General features: G+C 40.1%; 1 protein-coding gene across 1 annotated transcript in view; it reads left to right on the plus strand.

Moving 5' to 3' along the window:
- The first annotated feature begins 10012 nt into the window (after window positions 1-10012).
- Window positions 10013-19985, plus strand: part of LOC124607153 (probable serine hydrolase) — a 45509-nt gene continuing 35536 nt past the window's right edge. The window contains exon 1 of the mRNA XM_047139364.1: window positions 10013-10105. Within this exon, the coding sequence (XP_046995320.1) occupies window positions 10099-10105 (7 nt within the window). The 5' untranslated portion in view covers window positions 10013-10098. The remainder of the gene's footprint in view (window positions 10106-19985) is intronic.

Below are 19985 nucleotides of genomic sequence, written 5' to 3' on the forward strand. Positions count from 1 at the left end.
TTAAATAAAGACGTATGTCCAAGCGTTTCTTCCCCACAAATGCTTAGAAGGAGGTGGCGGTCAGCGACTGAGGTTAGTACAAGTGTCCCTTCTTTCGTGCCATTTTCTTAGATTAGTAGAGATCTGCGAATTGACCTTTGCTTACCACCAAAATTCAACTTTGGTGCCAGTTCGTAGGAAGGGGCGGCGGTAGGGTGACTTAGGTTAGTACAAGTGACCTATCGTCACACAGTTTTCTTAGGTTGCTAGCGAAACCCCAAGTGACCTTTGTTTACCGCAAAAAATTCGAACTTGGTGGCAGTTCGTAGGAGGAAGTGGCGGTCTGGTGTCTTAGGTTAGTGGAGGTAGGCCAAATGAGCTATCTTCCTGCGTTTTTGTTTACTTAGCAGAGATAACCATGGTGTGATGCATTATCCCGTTGGAATTTGAACTTCCCCACCATTGTTCTGGGGGAGAGGGGGCATGGCACTTTCCCGCCAAAATTCAAATTTCCCGCCAAAATCCGACATCTTGAATGACGTCACAGCCACCATCATGGATTATGTCATGCACTGTTGCCAAGTCTACATGACACCATATTGGATGTCGTCATCGCCGCCATCTTTGATAACAGTACTTTGGGGTGAGAGCAGCCTTGTCCCAATACTGTTGTTTAGTGCACTTCGGGAGTTAATCTGCCATAATTATTTGTCCCCTCGAGTGTGACATGAAGCTATTTATAGGGGATATCTTGAAGTTCAGCATGATAACGAGCCATTAGAGGAGTATGTTAAAACGGTAAAGTACAGTGCCAGAAGCTTATCTCTTAAATATAGTGAAGTGCAGGTAATCAACAATATTATCCAGGGATGCGTCCTAGCAACCATTGCAGGGCTCTGTTTTGTGAACGCCCACAGAGCTTTAGACAATTAGATGAATTGATCAATAGGGTACAAAGTCTCGTCTATGCTGACCAACAACGGGATACAGGAAAAGGTTCTCAACAGCAAGAGCTGGATAATTGTAGCCTCATATAACAGCCAGGTTCCATGGGAGTAAAGTGGTTTGAATGTAAGAGCAGTGGGCATTTTGTTAGGAACTGTTCTACAGTAAGATGTTTCAAGTGCAAGAATAGGAGACGTATTGCCGAGAGATAGGGGATAGGAGAACTGAAGCAGTCCCAGCGATAGAGTTCCTTTTGCTAGGACAGCACTAAATGAGGAACCTGGGTGTGCTCTGCTCGATACTGGTAGTTCCGCATCTTTAGTGGCTGAAAGATGGGTGTCTGCACACTGCGGACACTGCAAGTTGCCAGACTTATCAGACAAAATTGGCTATTGCCCACTATCCAATCAGAGCAAATACAAATTTTGGGGACAATTAAGGTTAAGATCCGAATCGGTGAGTTTACATGGAAATTTCCTGACCAGGTGGCTTGTAGTCTGTCGGTACCGCCTATATTGGGTGCCGATTTTATTGGGAAGGTAGGCCTGGTGCCCCAGTGGTGTCAGAGGAGGTTTTATTCCGAGTTTTTCAGGGAAAATCCCTACTAGTTCTGTAAACATCATGTACATCACCGTACCAACGGTTCCAGACACGTAATGAACAGTGGAAACCGTTTCTGTGTATGACCTGGAGCATTTGTTGCCAGAGCAGAGCAGAGACAGCAGATTGTCGAGTTATGTAATGAGTTCAGTGATGTGCTAACCAATCAGTTAGGTGAGATTAAAGAAGGCGAGTCTAAGATCGAATTAACGAACAACATTCTTGTAAGGTGCCCACCATATAGGTTATCCCCACCTCGTATGAAAGCATTAAGGGAAACTACTCGGGAAACTATTCAGAGTGATTAGACCGTCTAAATCCCCGTGCTCTTCACCTACATTCGTGGTGCCCAAACCGCAGGGGGGAGTGAATATGGTGATGGATTATAGGGCACTTAATAAAAAAATTGTGCCACAGTCTATACCTCTCACTGATTTGCATTCGTGATTTTCCTGGTTCCATAAGGCAAAGGTATTTACTACCTTCGACTTGAATCAGGCATACTGTCAAGTGCCTCTAGCGGTAGAATCTAAACTGGTGACAGCCTTTGCGACCGACTGGTGACTTTATGATTACAATAGAGTTCCGTTTGGGTTATCGACAGGTGCAGCTGTGTTGTCCGGTATCCTTGACAGAATTTTTTCGGATCTTAAGATTGAGTGTGTGTATCATTATTTGAATGATTTGGTGATTTTTAGTGAGACTTTTGAAGAGCACGCTGTGCATGTTCGCGAGGTACTCCAACGGTTGCGAAAAGCCGAATGTACTGTCAAACCATCTAAAGTTAAATTCGCGCAGCCTGAAATATTGTTTGTGGGGCATATCGTCTCCCAGAGCGGAGTGCGAATTGGCCAAAGTCGTTTATTCGTTCGCAGCCCCTAAAAATGTGAAGGCCATGGCTCATTTTATAGGTGTAATTAATTTCTTTCGAAAATTCATTCCTAATTTTGCCCTGTTAGCTGCCCCCTTAAACGAGCTTCGGAAGAAGAGTAGAAAATTTGAGTGGGGACCTTCGCAGCAGACATCATTCGAGAGTTTAAAGAAAACGTTGGTCGCCGCAACAAGGAGTTTATAGTTCAGACCGGTACCTCCATGTCGCCAGTTGCTGCACTTTTGTTACAAGAAGAAGAGTCAGGAAGACGCCCAATCACTTACGCCTCACGTTGTCTTTCTCCGTTAGAAGCAAAGCATTCTGTATACGAACTTGAGGCCTTAGCAGTCCTGTTCGCGCTCGAAAAATTTGAATTATATCTGGAACACCAACCATCTGTTGTAAACGGACTATCAAGCGCCTGGTTTGGCGCTTGCAAGACCGAGGCGAACAGGCAGAATAGCGAGGTGGGCGATACGAAATTCGGCGTTAAAGTTCACGGTTAAGCATATTAGGGACTCGAAGAATGTTGTGGCTGACAGCTTAAGCCGAATGTTCGAACCAGAGTTCGAGGAGCAGCAGGCCCGCGGTCGGGATAACTGCAACTGTGTGGTTCTGGGTGATGGGGTTTTGTCATGAGAGTTCAATGAGCTCAGTTGTGCCATTTTGAGTGGGTTGCCATTGCTGTTCAAAGATGTCGCTCTGCAGCAGGAATAAGACCTCATACTGCACAAGCTTAAACAGAGAATGCAGCATGGGGAGGTTGCTAGTCTCTATTGCCTGAAGGGGAATATTTTGTGTTGTGTGACACGTGGGAAGAGTAACCCCAGGGTAGTGCTGCCTAAACTTTGACCACTATGGTCTTCAAATAGTATTACGAAACACCAGTAGGTGGACACTTGGGGATTTTTAAGACTCACATGAAAATTAAGCAGCATTTTACTTGGAAAGGCATGGAGCAGCTGATTAAGCAAATGGTATCAGAGTGTAAAACGTGTGAGCTTAGCAAGCCATTGGGGAACGCCAAGCAGGGGCTCTTAGCTTCGGAAGAGGCGAGGGAGCCCATGGGGAGGTTGTATATTGATTATGTAGGACCCCTTCCGCGTTCAAAAGATGGAAACCGTTATATCTTTGTTTGTGTGGATGTGTTCACGCGTTTTTTCTGGCTGATGGCTACCCGCAATGTAACCTCACAAGACTCCATATGGTACTCACACATTTTGTTTGAAGTGTTCGGATCCTGCCATGTGTTGGTTTCTGACACTGCAACAACGTCCTTTAAGTCCACTGCTTTCCATAACTTTTGTTTTGAAGTGGGAGTATCTCATACTACCACCACACCATATTATCGAAACCTGTCTATGGCAGAATGGGTGAACCGGAACTTGAGGGCAGCACTGATCGCATTCCACCATAATGATTAGGCTCGCTGGGATAGTTCTTTCTGATGTTTTGGGTATGTCTTCAATACTCCTACCCAGGAGGCCCATAAGGCCACGAGATTAATGTTTGCTTTTAAACCTAATTCGCCCCTGGCGAATTTGTGGTCACTTAGTGATTTGTTGCCAGAAAGGGTGGACGCTGCACAAATCCATGCCAACTGGAAGCCTGCAAGGAAGAATTTGCAGAAGAGTCACTAGCAAATGAAAGGCATTATAATGCTGGTAGATGGCCAATCACAATGAAGGTGGGAAACCAGGTTTGGGTAAAGAATTTTGGTGCAGTAAGTCAAGAGGTGGATAAAATTATGGGGGAGTATTTCCCCAGTTCGTCAGTCCTGTACAAATCTTGCACTTCGTCATCCCAGTCATCTTGCTGGTGAGAAACCCGCAAAATAAAAGAATTTTTCATGTCCGCATATCGCAGGCTAAGCCGTATGCTAAGGCCGATGCAACCAAATAATTTTGTTACGTTTCAGTGCTGAAAATGGTGAATCTTGAATATGTGGATCCTTAGGGTCGTTAGCCTCTTAAAACATAACGTTAGTAGGGATACGCAACATTGTGTTGTAGTGAACTGAATCATCTATGCTTTTCTGCGCAAAGTCAATTTAAACTTGCTATCATTGACCCTCACTCAAAGATAACCGTAGAGATTCTCGATAAACCTTGTCTCCCATGTGAATAATTTCACGTGGAGTCATTTGGAGAGCATGCACATTGCCCTCTCAGTCTACTCTATGAATATGTGTTACCAGCCAGGCCGGTGAGACTAATGCATGGTCCAAGTTTCAGAAGTGCCCAACTCCGGTGGACTTGGTATTGGCAGCGGAGGATGTGCCAATGGTATCATCGCCACAGGTCCGCCACCTTTGAATGCAGCGTGCAACCTTCCCGCACTGGTACTACAGTGTGGCGTGACCAGTGCCACTTGAATGTTGCCCTCTGCCAACTGCCATGAGGGACGGCAGGAGCCAGCTACTGAGAGAATGGTTGCAACCGGTGAGCGAGATGGAAGAGCGGAGCCACATACTGTGTCAACCTGCTACACGACATGTCCTGGCCACAAGATGCCTTTGGTTGGTATTGGTGACACCGTGGGTAGTACTGATCATTAACCTTCTTGAGTTGTAGCGAGGTGTGGTGATTGGAACAGTCATCGCCCAGGGGTCTGAATACAGGGTGTGTTCTATGTGGCTCGGGTGTGGAGTATATTTAACTGAGAGAACCCTGTGGGAAGGGGAGTAAGAAAACTTGTCATGCTACTCATATGTACTGTATTCAGATGGTTATTTTCGTGTCCCTTCCACAGACAAATTCTGATAGCTGTTTCCTTTTGTAACTGTTCGCATTGAGCAAAGATAGATGAATGAGGAACTGCAGTAATTTTTATAGGAAGAGCGTTGTGTTATATTCACTTCTGGTTGTAAAGTTTTTCTTGGGCAAGGTTGTTGTGGTCTTCAGTCCAGAGACTGATTTGATGCAGATCTCCATGCTACTCTATCCTGTGCAAGCTTCATCTCCCAGTTCCGACTGCAACCTACATCCTTCTGAATATGTTTAGTGTAGTCATCTCTTGATCTCCCTCTACGATTTTTTCCCTCCATATTGCCCTCCAGTACTAAGTTGGTGACCCCTTGATGCCTCAGGACATGTCCTACCAACCGATCCCTTCTTCTAGTCAAGTTGTGCCACAAACTTCTCTTCTCCCCAATCCTATTCAATACCTCTTCATTAGTTACGTGATCTACCCACCTAATCTTCAACATTCTTCTGTAGCACCACATTTCGAAAGCTTCTATTCTCTTCTTGTCCAAACTATTTATTGTCCATGTTTCATTTCCATACATGGCTACACTCCATACAAATACTTTCAGAAACGACTTCCTGACACTTAAATCTATACTCGATGTTAACAAATTTCTCATCTTCAGAAATGCTTTCCTTGCCATTGCCAGTCTACATTTTATATCCTCTCTACTTCGACCATTATCAGTTATTTTGCTCCCAAAATAGCAAAACTCCTTTACTACTTTAAGTGTCTCATTTCCTAATCTAATTCCATCAGCATCACCCGATTTAATTCGACTACATTCCTTTATCCTCGTTTTCCTTTTGTTGATTTTCATCTTATATCCTCCTTTCAAGACATTGTCCATTCCATTCAACTGCTCTTCCAGGTCCTTTGCTGACTCTGACAGAATTACAATATCATTGGCGAACCTCAAATTTTTTATTTCTTTTCCATGGATTTTAATTCCTACTCCAAATTTTTCTTTTGTTTCCTTTAGTGCTTGTTCAATACACAGATTGAATAACATTGAGGATAAGCTATAACCCTGTCTCACTCCCTTCCCAACCACTGCTTCCCTTTCATGTCCCTCGACTCTTATAACTTTTTGGTTTCTGTACAAATTGTAAATAGCCTTTCGCTCCCTGTATTTTACCCCTGCCACCTTTAGAATTTGAAAGAGAGTATTCCAGTCAACATTGTCAAAAGCTTTCTCTAAGTCTACAAATGCTAGAAACGTAGGTTTGCCTTTCCTTAATCTTTCTTCTAAGATAAGTCATAGGGTCAGTATTGCCTCACGTGTTCCAACATTTCTACAGAATCCAAACTGATCTTCCCTGAGGTCAGCTTCTACCAGTTTTTCCATTCATCTGTAAAGAATTCGTGTTAGTATTTTGCAGCCTTACTTATTAAACTGATTGTTCGATAAATCTGTCAACACCTGCTTTCTTTGGGATTGGAATTATTATATTCTTCTTGAAGTCTGAGGGTGTTTCGCCTGTCTTATATATCTTCTTCACCAGATGGTAGAGTTTTGTCAGGACTGGCTCTCCCAAGGTTATCAGTAGTTCTAATGAAATGTTTTATACTCCTGCAGCCTTGTTTCAACGTAGATCTTTCAGTGCTCTCAAACTCTTCACGCAGTATCATATCTCCCATTTCATCTTCATCTACATGCTCTTCCATCTCCATAATATTGTCGTCAAGTACATCGCCGTTGTATGGACCCTCTGTATACTCCTTCCACCTTTCTGGTTTCCCTTCTTTGCTTAGAACTGGGTTTCCATCTGAGCTCTTGATGTTCATGCAAGTGGTTCTCTTATCTCCAAAGGTCCCTTTAATTTTCCTGTAGGCAGTATCTATCTTACCCCTAGTGACATAAGCCTCTACATCCTTACATTTGTCCTCTAGCCATCCCTGCTTAGCCATTTTGCACTTCCTGTCGATCTCATTTTTTAGACGTTTGTATTCCTTTTTGCCTTCTTCATTTACTGCATTTTTATATTTTCTCGTTTCATCAGTTAAATTCAATATTTCTTCTGTTACCCAAGAATTTCTACTAGCTCTCATCTTTTTACCTACTTGATCCTTTGCTTCCTTCACTATTTTATCACTCAAAGCTACCCATTCATCTTCTACTGTATTTCTTTCCGCCATTCTTGTCAATCGTTCCCTAATGATTTACCTAAAACTCTCTACAGCCTCTAGCACTGTCAGTTTATCCAGGTCCCATCTCCTTAAATTTCCACCTTTTTGCAGTTTCTTCAGTTTTAATCTACAGTTCATAACCAGTAGATTGTGGTCAGAGTCCACATCTGCCCCTGGAAATGTCTTACAATTTAAAACCTGGATCCTAAACCTCTGTCTTACATTATATAATCTATCTGAAACCTTCCAGTATCTCCAGGCCTCATCCATGTATACCACCTTCTTTCATGATTCTTGAACCAAGTGTTAGCTATGATTATGTTATGCTCTGTGCAAAATTATACCAGGCAGCTTCCTATTTTATTTCTTACCCCCTGTCCATGTCACCTACTACGTTACCTTCTCTTCCTTTTCCTACTATCGAATTCCAGTCACCCATGACTATTAAATTTTCGTCTCCCATCACTATTTAAACAATTCCTTTTATCTCATCATACATTTCATCAATCTCTTCGCCATCTGCGGAGCTAGTTGGCATACGAACTTGTTCTATTGTGGCATACATGGGCTTCGTATCTATCTTGGCCCCAATAATGCGTTCACTATGCTGTTTGTAGTAGCTTACCCGCGTTCCTATATTTTTATTCAATATTAAACCTACTCCTGCATTACCCCTATATGATTTTGTATTTATAACCCTGTATTCATCTTACCAGAAGCCTTGTTCCTCCTGCCACCAAACTTCATTAATTCCCACTATATCTTACTTTAACCTATCCATTTTCCTTTTTAAATTTTCTAACCTACCTGCCCGATTAAGGGATCTGACATTCCACACTCTGATCCATAGAATGCCAGTTTTCTTTCTCCTGATTGCGACGTCCTCCTGCGTAGTCCCCTCCTGGAGATCCGAATGGGGAACTATTTTACCTCCGGAATATTTTACCCAAGAGGACGCCATCTTCACTAAATCATATAGTAAAGCTGCATGCCCTCGGGAAAAATTATGGCTGTAGTTTCCCCTTGCTTTCAGCCGTTCACAGTACCACACCAGCAAGGCCATTTTGGTTAGTGTTACAAGGCCAGATCTGTGAATCAACCAGACTGTTGCTCCCTGCAACTACTGAAAAGGCTGCTGACCCTTTTCAGGAACCACACTTTTGTATGGCCTCTCAATAGATATCATTGTGGTTGCACCTACGGTACGGCTATCTGTATCGCTGAGGCACGGAAGCCTCCCCACCACCAACGGCATCGTTCATTGGGGGGGGGGGGGGGGGAGCTTGGGCAAGGTACCACCTTAAATTAAATCAAACATCTGATTGTAAAGTTTTTTTGACATATTGTTTTAAATCAATTATTTCGTGTTGTTTTTAAAAGTTTGATTTTGAGAGTATTAGTGGATTTTAGTGGATTGTTAGTTACAATAAAATTATGCTTAGAACTGTTGTATCACGCCTACCTCCTCACCCCCCAACCCTTCAACTTAATGCTCTGTTGAACTTTTGCCTCTGTAGAACTATCATTCTTCTCATTCATCTGATTTTATCCTTTGGAACTCACAAGAGGCTTGCACTCTGTATGTCACTGTACTGAAAAAGACAGGTTTGGTGAGGTGGGGTCAAACAGTTTCACCATGTAAACAACACGCAAAGGATGAAACACTAAAACAACCTGAGATGAGTGGCAGATGCAGGTATAATACTTATTGGAATTAAATGAACGACTAGACCAAATAAGCGACATTTTCAGGTGCAGGTAAATAAAGTACAATGTCTAAATTCAGTAATCTTTAAAGACGGTATTATTCATACTTCATCCTTTCACGTGGAATGCAGGGGTGGGGAGTAAGCATTCGATCGTCGCCTAGCCTAATGGCTGCTGCAGGATGAGGAGAGGTGGCTTCCTCCTCCTAGGGAAAGCAGCAAACTATTCACAATGCTTGCTACAGTGCTGCAGTATGTTGCCAAGTTCACCTACTAGGGATGGCAACGAACGAAAGCATTTCATATCTGTCTGAAGTGGTCAGACTTCCATCCACCGATTCTTCTGCTCCCATACAAAGGCGAAGTTACATTTTGCACTGTACATTTGAACAGAAGCCACACTGATGCATGTATGAATAGTTGCTGTTCTGGGTAAGGATACATAACAAAAGCTCACTGAAACCAAAGTGCATTGCAAATTACTTTAGGCTGTTCAGAAAGTAGGTGCTCATCTACGTAATTATAAATCTAGAGCCAGTAGATGATGTTAATACTATCAAGTTTGGATATACAAAAGAGATGTTTAATATACTAGGCCAACAGCTGGTATAGACGATGCTGACGTATAACACGAAACTTAAAAAGTAGTAAACGGGATTAATTTGGATGTCAGCACATAACGATATATTTGAGTTTTCAATAAGATCATTGGAAAAAACTGACGTTTAAATATTTCCATGATATGGTGTGCTAATATTTGGTGGTTGTAGAGCGCCAAGAGTAGTTGAAACTGGAAAAAATTGTTTTAGTCAGAAAGGTAATACATGTTCAAGTACTAAGTTGAGCTCATTAGGTGAGAGTTAGCAAATTTTATACATACAGTATTAATTGGCAGTCGTACCAATTTCTCTTCTTTACCGTGTGATGCGGTTTCACAATTCTTTGAGACTGTAACATTAACACACTTCTCTCTCTGGTGTGCAATAAGGGGCATTCGCAAAAGATTAATGAAGGCCTAGGGAAAGATCTTAGTCCCGGCCACCTCTACTGAAACCGACGTCACCTACGGAACGAGTGGTGTTTGGGCGGCCGTGCTGGAGTAAATGTGGATATGATTTCATGCAAGGTGTTTGCGTAATAATATAGGAATTTCAAGCTTTCGTATTCACATTAAAATGATGACATTGATAACTACAAGGAAAAGGAAATAAAATTTGAAGTTTTAAACGTTCGTATAAGACTGACATTTCAGTGTTAGCAGTAATAATAAGCAAAAGATGTTTTAAAATAAAAAAGCAACGTGCACATCTGCTCTACACAAATATATTTCTATCCAAATTTGTAATTAATTGTGTTCGACGAATTAAAATTATCGTGTGAGCATGGCGGGGGAAATGCCTTGGGTGTCAGTATTTATGCGGGCTGTTATCATGTGTAACTGGTAACACAGATGAAGGATTAGTAAGAAGTAAAATGAACTTTGCTCCCGACCGACCGATTACAATCATCAGTTGAGAAGGTGGACAGCAGCCTTGAACAGGTACGACAAAAGGATTGAAACTTTTTTTCCCCCCTTGTGTATAACCCGTTGGGGCGTGCAGAGCCAGTAAACAGGCGATTCAGTGTCTGAAACATTCAGATTCTTTATTAGTCATTCAGCATTGTTACATGCATGTCATCAAAAGTACGAAAATTTGACAATTTCCCCCAACATAACTTATTTAACTGCGAAGAAATAAAGTAATCACTCACCCGAACTTTACTGCTCTTGAATCTTTTTATATTACGTGAATGCTTACATGATCCTAAAGCATTATGCCGCGAAAAGAAATATAAGCGACGAGGAAACGATGCCTTTGAACATGGGAAATTTAAGATATCCCTTGTAGTCACATTATTTCCTGGATGTTCTCGGTAACTGGCATTAATTTCGCAGTTTAGTTAATTTGAATTTCTTTATTTCTTGCTATTCACTTTCATTTCACTCGTAAATTCCATACCTGTTCCAGTGTAACATGCTTCATACAAGGTTTTTGTAAGTCATGTACATAATTCATTACATGCTGCTGCTGTGCTTACAGCCTTGTGAACTAAAACAATATTTTGTCCCTTTGAAGTAATATTAATAGCAAATAAAACACAAGGAAAACTCAGTGCAGATGATAAGTAGACTACTTGCAACACCTTCTTTAACACACATTGTCCTACTATCCTTATATTATAAATAATTCGAAAACAATGAATTATCACTAGCATATTACAAAATCCTTTACTAATTTATCTGTTCTGAGTTCTGTTGATTATACATTCATAATCAATGAATAATTGCACAAATATGCTCCACAAAGAATAGTTTGTGTGTCAGATGTGAAATATGAGCAGTATCTTACTTCATTGGAACATGAAAATATATCTTATCTAGTGTACTTTTTATTTCAAAAGCTGGAATATTGAACAGTGTTAAGCAGAGTGAGTGCTATCAGTACTTCAGTCAGTCCAGTCTATTTCCCATAACTATAACACTAAGCTTTTGCATTGTTATTAATATGAATTTTGATTGTAGATCATCATACTGTAATTGATACTGGAGGAAAGAGTTAGTGTGGCACTTACTGCAATCATTTCTGTTACACAGTTTAAGAAGCTGCTCTGCAATATTTTTCCAGGCACTCAGAGATGATGATAATGAAAAGTCTTATTGGAGTGAAGTCAAATAATTTGTTAAATGACAAGAGATTTGGACTAAGTACTGTACCAGATAATAAGTCCAAGGTTGGAAGTATTCATATGAACACTGCCAATAGAGGCTATCAGTTAGTTGCCTGCTCTGATAAATTACATGTGGTTGCTAGGATCTTGACTTTCCCTAATACTTCAAATATACGTGGGCTATTTATCAAGAAAAGTAATCACCATGATTTACAGTAAGAGTTTCTTGTCTCATCTGCACTTAAAAAGGCTTAGGGAAATTCCATTCAGTGACTGTTACAGCAAGTCAGCCAAAGATCTAAATAACACAATGATCTGCAACAGTCAAGCTAAAATATAGAAATTTGTATCACAGTTCATTGCTTTACAAGTCCATTTTCTCATAACACTGGTACAACCTCAAATCTTGGGCACATTCAAAATTCATCTGACAGTCATAAAGTACATATCAGAATGAAATCTATCAATGAGATATGAATAGCAGGGTAGTGGCTGGGGACCAAGCTGAAAATATATTAAAAACACAACCCAGGAAAGAATTTAACGCTCTAATTAGTCATTAAGAATTTGTTCATTAGAAGTTGGGCTACTATAGGCCTACTTCTGTGCACAAGGATGACAGAAGCTCTCACTGGACTGAATATTATTAAATAAAACAAGAACAGAGAAGAATTATTTTGTGGAAAGGTATTTGTGTGGGTATAATGGAATTTTGTGCCATGATTTTACAAAGAACCACAGTGTTTCTCTAGCACGAAAGAATTTTTACATGATGTTAAAAATTTACCTGACACATGTATTGCATTTAGCCAGAAAATGGTTCAGAATTTTTGCTTGCAAAATGTGTGTGTAGATATACAAGTGGAAGAGGGACCTCTTTCATTTTTAGAAAAAATTTTGAGATTATAACAAGGACATATAAATCCATCAAATAGCCTTTTACAGGTAGTCTCTGGTAGTAATTCACAAATACCAAGTATGAAACACTTAATCGTGGAACACTATTGGTGCTTCAGTGGTAATCAATCCACAGAGCGTCATGACTTTCTGCGAGGGTGTGCTGTCTTTCAGAGAAGTAATGGAAATGGACATTAAAGATCAGCAGCATGATTACAAGAAAGAAGAGATGCCCGAGGCAAAGATTAAAAAGATATATTTGAAAGAACACCTGTCTTCATTTTAATATTCAGTTTGTAGTGTTCTCCAAGGTTGTATTAATGCAGGAATTATTCATTTGGAGGTGAGGCCGCATATTCTTAATCGTGTATGTTGTTTTAGATGCCAGTAACATAGTTACATCACTTTAATGATACAGAATCGAACAAAAAATGTTTGGTGTGGCAGAAGCACAAGTGAATCAAGGATCAAATATTTGTCTTCCCTCTCTCATATAACAGCTAATCCTTATGTCATCAAGTCATCATTTGCCAAGGTCAAAATACTACCACAGAAAATAGTTGGTAGAAAATCAAATTATACCAGATCACAGTAAACAGTGGTCAAATCACAATCTACATGGTACACAAGTGAGGTGCATTGGTGATAGCTCTCCTAGGTTATGCTGCACTGACACTTGTGAGGTCGTCCCTCGTGACCAGTTGCTGGTAGGCTGGCCATGTGGTACTGGACTAGTAGTGGCCCTGATATTGGTTCTTGAAACCTGGATGCAGTCAACATATTTAACAGTTTGTTCAGATCATCTCCTGAGTCAGATGTAATAGTAAGTATGGGTGACATTTAGGTCACCTCACTACTCAATAGTGTTTATCTTTCATTTCTGCCACATATTTTTTTGAAAGAGAGAGAATGTGTGTAGGAGAAAAAGTTTTTAAAAAAATCTACAAAATACCAAAAGAGTGCAGATGAAAAAAGCCTGCTGTGGGCTTTGAAATGTGTCTTGAAGAGGTAAATAGTCCTCCCTTCAACTAATCATTCTTGGAAGTCCCCTCTCACCTGTACCACCTCTCCTAACACAGAGGGACAACACAAGTCATATTAATAATATGGCTCCCATATTGCAAATAGATTCAGGACCAGTGTGGAAGAACTAGAAGTTCTGACACAGGAGAGGCCAATCCGTGTAACCTATGCCTCAGTCATCTAATTTCTAAGCAACCTACACATGTAGATGAGAGGCCACAAACTCTGCACAAGTGAGAACCATGATAATGACAGGCTAAGAGTCTGTGACATATTCATACCTTCTCTTAGCTATAGAGGTCAACGTGTTCCTGATACCTGTTCCTACACGACTTGCGAAAAGTAGTGCTGAATGATCTGCTGAAGGAACTCCCATGTTCACTTCTCATAAGTTGAGACTTCATTGCGCACTGATGAGCCAAAACATTATGACCACTGCCTACTGCGATGATGGACGCCACTTGGTGGTGTTGCAGGCACGTGATGCAGTAACAAAAGTTTGCAAGTGGAGCAGACACTGATGGGGGATCACCCTAATGAAGATACGGGCTGCAAATCAGGAAATCCACTGAGATAAGCAACTTTGACGAAGGGCAGATTATTACTACACAGAGCCTGTGAGTGAGCATCTTGAAAACGGCGAAGCTGGTTGAAAGTTCACATGCTACTGTTATGAGCATCTATGAAAGAGGTAGGACAGTGTAACTACAACTAGGCACTAATGGTTGGATGTCCATGAACCTTTACAGAACATGGGGGTTTGGAGGCTTGTCTGTTGTATAAAGTAGGATAGATGGTGATATGGGGCATGTCTGCTGAAACAGTACACCTCTCATTGTGCACTGTTGAATGTGGAGCTCCACAGCAGACCATCCTTAAGTGTTCACATGCTGATCCAACAACATCATCAGTTACGACTGCAGTGGGCATGTGATCAACGGGATTCAATCGTCAATCAATGAAAAAGTGTCTGTTCTTGTGGTTGATCATATTTTTGCTACACTAGGTCACTGGTCGTCTCCACAAATGCCGTCATCGAGCTGAATAGTGGCTCGAAACATGGAGCGCGCCACAGATGCAGGCTGGTGGGAGCAGTAATATGCTGTGGGAGACATTCTTCTGCACTTGCATCGGACCTCTGGTAGTAACCAAAGACACGCTAACAACTACAAACCACCTGCATCCCTTCATGCTTGATGTCTTCCCTGACTGTGATGTCATCTTCCAGAAGTATGATTGTCCTTGTTTCGGAGCCAACACCGCGCAACAGTGGTTCAATGAGCATTATAGTTAACTCATGTTGATGTCCTGGTGACCAAATTCACCTGATGTAAATCCTGTGAAATCTCTGGGTCACTATAGGACACCATCATCACATTTGCAAATGAGTGGCCCATTATTTACGTGAATTGCATGACCTGTGCATAGATATCTAATGCCACATGCCTCCACAAACTTACTAACAATCTGTCTGATCCCTGATGTGCAGAATCAGTGATGTTTTATAGTTGTAAAGATAGACATACAAACTATTTAGAAAATGGTCATAATGTTCTGGCTCATCAGCATATTTCACTATTGGATCAAGCAATTGCGAAACTTGTTCAGTTAGGTAACGTGCCTTCCAAATTTAGAGCAATTTTGGCAGCAACATACTCACTATCTGCTGCAAGTCTTTCCTACTTTCACCAATATTGCTGTGTGTCAAGTATCCACAGGTACGCAGTCTAGTGGTGAGTTTGCAGTGCGGAGAACAGAGGTGTGGCTGAAAGGAGGATGTCTTTCTTAACATTGTTGCTTCACACATATAGAGTTCTATGTTCTATCATCCACAGAAATGTGAGCATGGAAATGTTTAGCCAGATATCCAAAAATCAAGGAAACTGGTAACTTCATGAGGAGAATGGTACCACCACAGCAACTGTCTGTCTTTGTGTTGCAGCTGTTTTCACAGTCGAGATCCACAAGATTTAAATCAGTTACTGTACAATTCAGAATTTTGTTCACACTACGTTACCAATCCAATAGCGAGACGCACTAATAATGGTATTTTCCATTGCCCATTGAGACGCACTAATAATGGTATGTTCCATTGTCTATAACTCAAATCGTCGTCGCCAAGCACAGGAGGGTTGGGAGGATATCGTAAGGACTGGCTGTCACCTGATTTGCGCACTCGGAGAGCTTTCAGTGAATGACTTCATAGGAAAATATTCTCAAATACAACACCAGAGATTGTGTGGTAGCTGGAGACAGTTTATTAACTTTCCAAACACAACCACCTGTGTATTACATTGAAATATTGTCACATTGAAGAAAACATTCATTCACTTGTAATTTATTTATTTTGCACTAACATTAATATAAATGCAAAAAAGTTTCATTTAAAGCTACTATTTTCACAATTACATTGTAAATTGATTCATCTGTTTAATATTTTAGTATAAAAGGGGGTAACATATTGTCTTGAGAAATGCACCACTGTATAATTTTTTTAAAAAATATTTATTCTAACAGTCTAATTGCAAGCAGGACTGTTACAAAAAATATATAAATACCAACAGAAATTCCTAGAGGTGTCTCAAAACATGTTGCAATGAAACACAGGCAAAGGGAAACCATGAAGCAGCAATTAGTCAAATAAAGTGGTCACTACTATAGTCAAACTTTCTGACATGCATTGAGTTATTGGCCATTAAAAAAAATGTTTCTGTGCAACATGGTACATTTTTAATATCAGATAGGTTGTGAAGGACATTAGTCAGCACTGAAAATTTGAATCACCTGTGGTAATAGTGATGGAACAAAATCAAGTGAAAGATGTAAGGGCTTATTCCAATGCGGCTAGCATATTTTAGATCCACAGGACTGTGTATTCAGCATATTACAAAGTTCATCTGAAGGTAAAGTGCAATACAACAAAGATAAAATTTTAGTCATCCACAACAGATTTAATAGGCCTTTTGCATAGTGATCATATTCTTCTATTTCACCACATATGTCTCCTGCAGAAAAGGCAGGCATCTCATGCAAAATGTATCTGTGGTCCAACATAGATTATTCAGAGCAGTGATACCCAGTGCACGTCTTTCAAATTGCCTGCTGAATATGTGTATGGGTTGCCTACTGAATATGCAACTAAGTGTCTGTTAATGCTGCTGTTTGTTTCAAGTTGCTCCAATGTCTCAGATTGCTGTAAGAGAACCCAAATCACTCATTTTTAAGGTGGGTTGTAGGGTTTTATGAAGGGCTGTTATGAAGTTGACATAATAATAGCATTGAAATTATTTTTGGTCCAAATATAATGATTTGTCTCAAGTCAAATCAGTTTCTTTATCAGAAGCAACTTCTGTGTGCAACACAACTCCCTCTCTTAATTTGTGGAATCCAGAAGATTGTAGGTGATGGTGGTCAAATGGCTGAGTTCTTTCTTAATATATGAAAGACTTTTGATAAGTTCGTGAACTATCAGTTAATAAAATATGTGTTTGAAAATTCATGTATTTTAAAACTTGATTCTGAATACTGTTCTGGGTGGAGTCTTGTAAATGGAAGCAAATGTCACACTGAACACACATCAGAAAAATATGACAGGGTCATTGCTATTTACAACATACATAGCTAACTTAGATGTCAGCAGTTCTCTTATAAGATTGTGGATGACACTGTCATTTACTGAGAACCAATCACTCGTAAAAGTCGTTTTGAAGTTAGAGAGTAGTTGTAACAGATTGACACAATGTGTAGTGAGTGGCAACTCTTGTTAAACATCAGTAAACACAAAATAATACACACAAGTGGACAGAAGTCACCTGTATTCTCTCTGCACAGCACCACCAATAAATTGATGGCATTGTAGCATCATTTAGATACCTAGGAAAGAGTGCCTGTGGAGATATAAATGGAAAAAGTGTGAATATTATAGTAGATACATTAAATGTCAGACTATTCTGGGATGACGTAAATATTTTAGAGGCGAACTATTTAGAAAGACTCACGACCCCCTATTACCTCGATTTCATATCAGGCCATATCAAGTGCGTAACTTGAAACTAACGTAAGAGCTAAGTGACCAGTTTAATAGTGCAATATCTAAGCTTTACAGAGATGTATTGGAAAGTTCAATAGGCATCTCACAACACCTGAACAACTTAAACAACCTGCTTCACATAGTAATTTGCTACTCGCTATTATGAAGAGACTAGTGGGAAATTGAGACATGTACAGTACCATAAAGAAACTCCAGTTTTTCTTCCCAGTATCACGGAATGGGATGAGGGGAGAGGGGGGAAGGAGGTCAGATAATACAGTTTTAAATTATCCATAGTATTATGAGGTGGCTAACAGGCCATCTATATGTGTGAAGCAATTTAAAAATCCTTGTTAACCACGTTTCTCTTGGCTTTTTGTTTTATGTATAATCTCAATTCATAATTGATTTTTTTGTATCACTTCATCAGCATAATGGCACACAATGATACCTATTTTATAATAAAAGCATAATTTATTTCCTCCTCTTTTCTTTATAAGCTCCAGCCACAAAACATGTAGATATAACATTTTCTAGGCTCCTACCTGACAGAAACATTTTGAAATTTCTAATTCATGGTCTTAATACGCTTCAAATTACTCAGAATTTAGCACTTCCTCCTCAGAAGGGATTCTGATGTGTTAACTTTATCACACATCTGGCGTTTCTGCCACATTTGGGTACTTTTAGAGATACTTGTAAGTACAAATTTCTAAATGGAAATTTTATGCCTGTAAGATCTTCACTCTTTAGTTTCCCCAGCCATTGATCTCTCAATTCACTCAACTTGGCTGACACAGTAATCCTATTTTGTTTACATTATTTTTAATATTTTTGTACCTACTAATCAGTTTCGACTCATACTCATTCACATGTTGTTGTATTTAATTATTGTTTCATTCTACTTTATTTTCCAATGTTTGTACTTGTAATATTTTCTTCTTCTTCTTCTTCTAGTACCATCCCATTGGAACGGGGTCCATTTTTTAGGTCAAAGTGTGCCCTTTCTTATGATCTAATGCTTCCTGTGGATATAGGCTTCTTGATTTTAGATTTGCATTTAGTGTGTCTAGCCACCATAATTTAGGTGTTTCACATTGTCTCCGGCCTCCGACAGTGAGATTATAGACTGAGCTGATGACTGAAGTAGGTGGTGTCCGTAAGATTTGTCCACACCACTGAAGTCTTTTTTTGTATCTTTTTATTGAGTGGAGCCACTCCCGTTAGTTGTCGGATCATTGTATTGGTGTGGTTGAGCAGAAAATGCCTAATCTATTTCTATGACATAGTGAGTGCTCAGCTTTTCCGGGTGTGTGCCAACACTCAGTAGCATATAATGCAACTGGAATCACCATTGTGTGGTATATCTTTGATTTTAGAGGTATAGACATCTTCTTTTCTCATGGAATATCAGTGATGTCTCCAAGTCACATCGAGATCAATTTGATCCTTGCTTGCACATCCTCATTCACGTAGCTATCAGTCTGTAGGTGAGAACCTAGATATCAGAATGTGTCACCTTGCTAAGGGGCACTTCGTTCATTTGAATAGTTCCAGGAGGTGGAATCTTTTCGAGGTCTTGTGGATGTTTAAATGAAGGCCCAATCTCTGTAGATGATGAAAACATAACATCAGTTTATAGCATTGTCCACTGTGAACACTTCTGTAATTTGTGCGCTATGTATCCATTACTGTAACCAAGAGCAACAGTGACAGAGCTGAGCCTCGATGAATGCCATCCTGTCAATCTCGCGGAGCATAACACACGGCTGCTGGTGTTTTTGTATGGCATTTTTTATGTAGTTGGTGGAGGTTTCAGGAAATTGATGATCAATATCTTAACTTATATATTATACTATTATATATTATCTCATTATCTTTATCTTATTATATTGTCTTAACTTATCTACATCTGTACTCTGCAAACCACTGTGAAATGCATGGCAGAGGATGTGTCTCATTGTACCAGTTATTAGAGCTTTTTTTCCTGTTCCATTCATGTATGGAGTGTGGAAAAAATGACGGTTTAAATGCCTTTGTGGGTGCTGTAGTTAATATAATCTTATTCTCACAATCTCATATGGGAGCAATACATAGAGGTTAAAGTATATTCCTAGAGTCATAAAGCTGGTTGTTCAAACTTTGCCAGTACACTTTCTTGGCATAGTTTCTGTCTATCTTCGAGTCTGGCAGTTCAGTTCTTTCAGCATCTCAGTGACACTCTAGTCAAAGAAATCTTTGAACATTGGTGCTGTCCTTCTCTGTATGTATTCAATATCACCTGTTAGTCCTGTCTGGTACAGGTCTCACACATTTGAGCAGCATTCTAGGATGGGTCACACGAATG

Source organism: Schistocerca americana, chromosome 3 (genome assembly GCF_021461395.2).
Source record: "Schistocerca americana isolate TAMUIC-IGC-003095 chromosome 3, iqSchAmer2.1, whole genome shotgun sequence".
Classification (NCBI taxonomy): domain Eukaryota; kingdom Metazoa; phylum Arthropoda; class Insecta; order Orthoptera; family Acrididae; genus Schistocerca; species Schistocerca americana.